Source organism: Grammomys surdaster, unplaced genomic scaffold, assembly GCF_004785775.1.
Source record: "Grammomys surdaster isolate TR1022 unplaced genomic scaffold, NIH_TR_1.0 681, whole genome shotgun sequence".
Lineage (NCBI taxonomy): Eukaryota > Metazoa > Chordata > Mammalia > Rodentia > Muridae > Grammomys > Grammomys surdaster.
Genome location: NW_021605100.1, coordinates 95,405 through 103,473, shown reverse-complemented (window position 1 = coordinate 103,473; position 8,069 = coordinate 95,405). Strand labels below are relative to the sequence as shown.

General features: G+C 36.2%; 1 protein-coding gene across 1 annotated transcript in view; it reads left to right on the top strand.

Annotated features, from left to right (window-relative positions):
* Positions 1-8,069, top strand: part of LOC114633476 (probable maltase-glucoamylase 2) — a 76,651-nt gene that overhangs the window by 66,201 nt on the left and 2,381 nt on the right. Inside the window, 3 exon segments of the mRNA XM_028782036.1 lie at positions 898-947; positions 6,281-6,454; positions 7,749-8,069. The exon segment at positions 7,749-8,069 is cut by the window's right edge and continues 6 nt beyond it. Of these exon segments, the coding sequence (XP_028637869.1) occupies positions 898-947; positions 6,281-6,454; positions 7,749-8,069 (545 nt within the window).

Sequence of the window (8,069 nt, the reverse complement as noted above, 5' to 3'; positions counted from 1 at the left end):
GGCTGTAAAGATGATAGCCACTTTCGGCTAAGAGTCGGCTCCCAACATTTTAGAATGCAGTTAGAAATTACACTGGTCTATTGTTATTGTACCTTAGGGATATCTTACCATGCTAGTTATAGTTTTAGTTACTGAATGTCAGAGCTGGATAGGACTATTGGATTGTTCTCCTTCCTTGACAGTTTATTGAGTACTTGCTGGTACTATGAAGTCTAGACCACAAGAAGGAGACTTTCAGGTTAGATCCAGCTCCAGTCCTCTTAAGTCCTATGTCCAAAGTATGTGTCCTGTGTCCAAAGTCTCTTCAGCAAGAGTGATTTACCTTAAACCTCTGAGAAGCAACCAAGGGTACAGCAATAGTCTATATTTTGGAGAAATCTGTTAGACTACTCTAAGCGGTCATTTTCCAGGCCTGGTACTGTTCCTGTTTTGTTTGTTTGTTTGTTCGCTGTTGTTGTTATTGGGTTTTTGTTTATTTTTGTTTTTTGTCAAATAGTCACACTTGTTAGTTATGTCAAGCTACAGACATTTTAGGAAAGGAAACCTCAATTGAGAAAAAAAACCCTGAGAGGTTGGCTTACGGGAAAATCTGTGGTATGTTTTCTTAAATGTTTGACATGGGAGGCCCAGCACATTGTAACTGATGCCATCACTAGGCAGATGGTCCTGGGTTGTATAAGTATATGCCAAATAAGAACCTTAAAATGGAAAGGGGTACTCCATTTTCCTTTAGTATTAGGGACCAAACCTAGCAAGGGCTTGCCTATTATCCTTACTGTTTCTTAGGAAGACGGAGCATACCCATTGTGATCCATTTAAGATATTTTGGATGGAATAAGAGATAAGCTGCTAGAACTGAAGCAGATAACTGTTTGCTCTTTTCTCTTTTGTTTTCAGATACATATGAAAAAGGAAACTATTTCTTAGCTAACTTTAGAGCAGAAAAGGTAAGACAATCTTATCGAGTTCATAAATGCTTTTCCAGTTACTTACAAATTAGACATCATATACTAGCTGTGTAAATGTGATATTTTAAGAAAAATACTTCCTGCTTTTACTTGCCTAATTTATGCTATTGACAATGAAATAAGTAAGAAAGTAGTTTTTATTTTATACTTATCCAGAATACCATCATTATTTGAAAAAAAATTAGAGCTCATATTATCCTGGGAGAGGGGAATGGATTTTTCAATGTATAGCTTATTTCTAGGGATAAGTTTTCTAGCTGGTAAAATTTTAATGTACAAATGTGACATACATGATCCATCTTTGTGATACTATTTTATAGTTAATAACTTGATGGCTTCATTGTCAGCAAAATATTTGACAGCAAAAGTTTAGTGAGTTCATGAATGTACAAATTCAGGTGATCTGATCTACACATACTGATCATATGTATCTGCAGATAGCCACCTGTCTATTGCCAGGCTTGGATGAACTTGACTATACTTACATAGCTGGTCTTCATCTGACCTGAAGCTGAGCTAAGATAACATTATGTGGGATGTTGGAGAATGACTTTTTCATGACTGTGGGATAAGTAGAAGTGAAGAATTTAAAGGTGTAACCTTTAAATTATCTAATATCTACACCAACAAAGTCACAGGATACATAGGTTGAGGCAAAAACTTGCTAGCTCAGTGAGATAACTTTATTTTCTTAACTATATACAGAATATCTATTCACACAACTGATTCTACAACTAAGCTGCTGACTCTTTAGAAATCTCTCTCTCTGTGTCACACTATCAAGTTAGTCTAGTCCTTTCTTGAACAGCTCCAAACCCAAGAGGGCTTCTTAGCTCCCTTTCCTAGAATACTGTTTTACCAGCAGCCTGCCAGCTGTTTCTTTGTTGTTCCTGCAAGCCCAAAGAGGAAATACCTACGTCTTACCCAGAACTCCTTCCATAAAACGTTTTCCAGGTCAAAAGAAAGTGACCCTATCAAAGATCCAATTGCTTATAAAAGAAGTCTCTAAGTTCCTTCTCCTACACCCTTGGCATGTTTGTCACCTTCCTAGAGGGTGAGGGTGCTCCAAGGCAAGTGAGTAGAGGCCCAGCAATTTCCATCTTTAAGGTGGGGTACCTTAAGGGCACCCAGATGATTTTGCCCCAGGTCATAGAGCAAAGAACACAAGACCCCTCCCACTTGCCTTAAAATAGGCAGAAACTTTCCATTCTTTAGCATTCTTATCTATGGAGGCTTTTAGAGGCACACTCAAACTGCACAAGTTCACTTGTCGGACACAGTGAACTGCATCTGACAAACCCGATATCTATTTAAGCTTTCGCATTTTGCTAACAATTAGCTTTTCTCTGTATAATGGTCAAACATCCTGTAACATAAGCTTGAGAGATGACTCAGTGGTTAAAGGTGCTTCCGGCTTCTTCAGAGGAGCTGTGTTCGGTTCTCAGCACTCCCTGCAGGCAGCTTACACCCACCTATAACTCCAGTTCCAAAAAAAAAAAAAAAAAAAAAAAAACGAAGTGTACACATAAGTTCACACAGATGCATGCATACATATACATAAATCAATAATCACTTCTTTAAAAACTAGAAGTAGAAATATCAAGTTCTTACATTCTGTATCAAGTTGACTAATTTCTAATGAGCCAAGTGTACATAACCAGATCCAGAAGCGGGCATGGGGCTGGAGCTCATTTTACTTATTTCAGAAAGGCAACATTATAAGAAACACATAGAAACTGACAGTTATAGAAGAATAAATAATTGGAGGCAACAATGCTATTAATATACAGCAACATGTTGGATGATTCCATGGACAATCCGTCTTCTCCTGAGAATTATGTAAATCATTCTAAGTCAAGTCTAGAATCTGCTTATCACTTATCCATTGGCTTAAAACCTGGGCTACTGAAGCACAAATTAATTGTAACAGTGCTTTCAAATAGTTAATGTTTGTTCAACACTCCCCTGTCCTGTCTTGCAATTATGCATATTTCTGGGTAAAAAAATTTGCATTTTCTTTGTGTTGTGTTGTGTGTTGTGCTGACTCCTAGATCTGATCACTCTGAATGACAGTTAATCTAGATGTCTCTTAAAATATGGTGGCCAGGATTGAAGGCATGATTGACACTTTTATTATACTATATGGTACCCACGGCCTATCTTTGGCTGTTCCATACTTGAAAATGTGAGAAGCCCAATTTGAAATATTCAAATGTGAAATTTAAAGAAAGAGAGAAAAAGATTTCATGAGTATTCTTACACTGAATACACCCTGAACTAATTTAGAAATATCAGGTAAAAAGAATGTATTTTACAATTCTTCTGATTCTTTTTACTCATATATACATATATCATGGTGTACATTGTATTCTACCAGCAGATTTGCTAGATAGCCTGACACCTCTTCTTAGAAAAACTTTATTATTTCTTTTGGTGGGGATATTTTGTGTTGAATTTTGAAGATACATATCCCCTTAAAATGTTTCTTTGTTTCTCTGTGTATCCTGGGCTGTCCTGGAACTCTCTTTGTAGACCAGGCTGGCATTGAACTCTTAGTGATCTGCCTTCCACTTCCTCTCAAGCGCTGAGATTAAAGGTATGCACTACCACTGCAAAACTTCATTATTAATTTGAAAAGAAACACTTCTGTCTAGTTTTTCTTTTTTTATAACATCAACATTCATTTAAATAACTCTTAACTCTAAGGTTCAATTTTCTTGTTAGTCTAAAGTAATAATAATGAATTATTTTATGATATTTGATAGACTTTCCCACTCTAAAGATGAGGCCGATATAAAAGAAACTCTCATCTTCCTCTGGGATCTGGGTGATTATTATCAATGCCTTTGGCTGGTCAACCAGCTTTGTGGTGGGAGGGAGTATACGTAGCATTTGCACTTTTCTTTAGTGTGAACATTTCTTTCAAAATAGCTTTCAAAATTGAAATAAATTTGACAATAAACTCTTAAATCAACAAGCTAAGGTCTAATTATTTTCTTCTAGTTATATTTCTTTCCTTGAATTTTCACCTTGGTTCTGTATGTCCAACCAGTCACAAAATGTCCTATTGTATATTTATTTTTAATCAAAAATATTTATCTGTAAGTGTGTTTCAGAAGGCCAGAGAAAGACATCGTATCTCTCAGAGCTGTAGTTATATGTGGTTTTAAGCCTGGCAAGGTGATGAAAACTGAACTGTGTCCTCTAGAAGGATAGCAAGCCCTCCTAATCGCTGAGCCATATCTCTAGCTCCTTATTTATTTATTTTGGCATGGAATCCCGTCTTCTCTTGCCCAGATTGATTTTGAACTTGCTGTGTAGCCAAATAGGATTTTAATGCATGATACCTCCACCTTAGCTTCTTCAGGACTGGGATTACAGTCATGTGTCATTACATTTGACTTTGTTAGGCTTTCAAGACATGATGGAATATTTTTATTTCTCTTTCTGATGGTATCATCAGAATCAAGCAACACACAACTTTACTCTATTGTCTCTGACTCCCTTTTTCCCCATAGAATTGTCATAACTGCTGGAGTTCAGGAATCGCCACACACACCACTCAGACTCCAGTCTCAGTTAAATAAAAGAAATTTATTGAACACATATGCCAAGACTGATTGACTGATCAGGTTCATAGCCTATCCTCGGGAGCTAAGACTGAAACTTGAACATTTTTCAGGGCAGAATATAAAGGAAAAAAAAACCCACAAACCCACAGTAAATTCAGGTTCAGGTTCAGGAAGTGCTGCCTGTTGGTCAGCTTTGACTCTAGCTATTTTGGCTAGCTAAACAGAACAGTTCTAACTGACCTTTATTCTGACTGTTCCTAAGTAGATCTTATGGATGTGGGATTTCTTAAGATTAACAAACCTTAGAATATATATGGAACATAACAGGATATGTTGTCTGCTTGACCCTGCTCTTAGTCAAGTTATTATTCTGTCAACAATATGAAATAGCTGGCAAGCATAGTACAGAAAGAACAGAGAATTGCTAGCAGGCATGGAAAAAAATAGTTACAGCTATGCTGAGGTGGCAGGGGGTGGGCAGGCCTCGCTAATAACATTGTTTTTAACCAGTGTTATTTCACTGTTTACTTTAGCATCTGCTGTACTAGTCGTTGTCCATCTGGCCCCACTACTTGTCTGATCTTTGCGGTGTGTAATACTCAAGTGTCCTTCCAGGACTTTTGGAGTTCCATGTCTTCATTAATGCTTTTCATATCTACTTCATTCCCATAGTGACGTTTCTTCCGTTTCCTTAACACCCATAGTATTATTTTGCTATGATTTTCATTTTGCTTTAATTGTATAACATCTCACAATTTATCTCATTTTAACTCAAATTGATGCTTAAATACTTGATCATAATTTAGACAATTTGTTATGTTCCTTGAATACGTTCTTAATTCGGTGACAGCTTACTATGCTACTATATTATACCACCATACCCTCAATCCACCTGATCTATATCGCTTAACTCTATGAAAATGGATGACTCCGTTTTCTACAATCATAATTTTCTTATCTGAAGAACATAAGTAATGATGCTTTATTATAAGAATTAGTATGAATTCACAAAAATAATTAACAGAACCTTTTTAGTTCATAAACCTGTCTTTGACATTGTATTATGATTCTCCAGGGGAACAGAACTGACAGAATAAACACACACACATGGACACACACACACACACACACACACACACACACAAATACATATAGAGGGAATTTGTTAGAGTGGCATATAAGCTGTGTCTTGCCTAGTCCAATAATGGCTGTCTCCTGACTTAAAAACCAAGAATCTGGAAGTTGTTCAATTCATCAGACTGGATATCTCAATTGGTCTTCAGCCTATATTGGAATCTCACAGCAGTAGACTCTAATACCAGTAAAGGAATGCCTCACGTGTAGCATAGACAAATTCACCAGAGAGAGTAAAGACAAGCAGAAAAAAGAAAACAGCTTGCTTCTTTCTTTTTATGTGGGTTGTCATTAGAAGATCTATGTCCCAGATTTAGGGTGGGTTTTGTCACTTTAAATAATCCAATCAAGAAAACTCTTCCCAGGCATGCCCAATGAGTTTAAGTTGATTCCAGTTACAGGTAAAAATCAAGATTAGCCATTACAGACATCATAAAATTTATCATGGCTGGTACTTGGGAACTCTGTCTCCATGAAATATTTAATAAAAATTAGAAACAAAAACAAATACAATAAGAGTAATTCCAAATAATTTCACATTGTAATATAGAACATAGTTTATTATGTGTATGTTATATATATTTTCTCCTTATGAATTTTTTATAGAACACCTTGCAAATCCAGATCCTACATAATCAGTATCAGAGTGATATAAATCCACTGAAAATTGGATACATTAGAATCTGGGGTTTAAATTATACCTATGTTGTACAAGTCATTTGTACCTACAACAACCAACAATTCATCCAGAATGATTTCACAAGTGAGCCCTACAAACAGGTATGTCTGAAAGGAATACTATCATGAATTCAGATTATTATTTTATTAAATTATCTCTGCTACTACTATATATGTTATACATGTTCAAAGGGTTGCACATATTTCTGAAAATCTGTGAGGACTGTTGTAAAAATGCAACATCGGTGGTCTTCCCCTTGTAGTCTGATTTTGATGATTTGTAGCCTGATGCCATCCTCTCTGTTGTGTTTACTAATGAGTTGGATTAGGTTTGAATAGATTGTTTTCCTAGGCTACCTTACAAAACACAGAATCATTTTATCTCAGAGGCAAAGCCAAGGAATGTCTGTGAAATCCCTTTCTCCTTCCTACAGTATGCCCAGTCTTTAGAGAATTAATGGTTGTTTTTAAGCTTCAAGATGGCACTTAACTGTTCTATTATTGCTTGAATATCATTCATTCATAATATGAGATGTGTTTATTTGCCTAACAAAATAGAGTGCCAGAAATATCAGACTATTATGACTATTAAAGTGACAGCTTTGTCCCAGCTCTGGAACCAAGTGAAACCACATTTTGCAAGATGGGTTACTGATAGAATAGCAACCAGTGTAATGATAACTTTAGATCTGAATAGTAGTTTTAGGCCATGGACTAAGTATAACTAGATGCAGTAGTCAAACAGAATGGTTTAGAGAACTGGAAGGAAATAGCTATAGTCAGTGCTTCCAAATGGAGAAAAGAATGTCCTACTAGTATTGGGATTTTGGAAGATGACCATTCTAAGCACCTATGCAGATTTTGTGTCCCTGTGGTCTTCTTTGTTTCATAGATATAATAATGTGTTTCTTGGATTACTGGATTCAAAATTACTATGAAAGTATTGTTACCGATTAACCCAGCTGCAGAAAATCACTGAGTACTATTTGGAGAAGTTCTATAGAGTAGGATAGTCAATGTCTATTATATGCCAGGAACTATCTTAGCATTGACAGTAATGACATGAAACTCATCTGCTGTCCAAAAAGGAAAATGTCAATGGCAAAATGAAAAGTAAAGAAAAAGAGTTAATTTTAACCACAACTGTAAATATTTGAGAACATTAGGGCTTAGACATAAGAAAATGTGAAGAAAAAGATTTCTGGCACTTAGTTACACAGAGAACACCTTATCATGGTAACCTGGGACCAATATAAGCTGAAAAGATTTGTGTCAAGGACTCTTTTGGAAAAGAGAATACATTTTTATTTTTTGTTAAAGTAAAAATTGAATAGTGTCTTCAACATAATGTTTAATATGTTTTAATACATCAATGTAATCATTTTGTTCTTGGCAGAAACTAACAATTCGATTGACTGGGAAGAATATGACCCTAGAAGAGCTGACTGAGATTACTTGGATTTATGGAGATCCTCCACTTCCTACACCAAATGCAACCAGTGTATTGCCCACCAGCCCTCACCCATCTGAATCTAGCACTGAAACTGTGACCAGTTCTGCTTTCACGACCACGCCTGATGTAACAACTACTTTCCCAATCACACTTCCTAATACAACTACACCTTTCCCTACCAGCCCTTCTCATACTACCACTAGTGTTGTGTTTCCTAACACAACTGCAACTCCTCAAACAAGTACTGTTGACAACACAACTAAC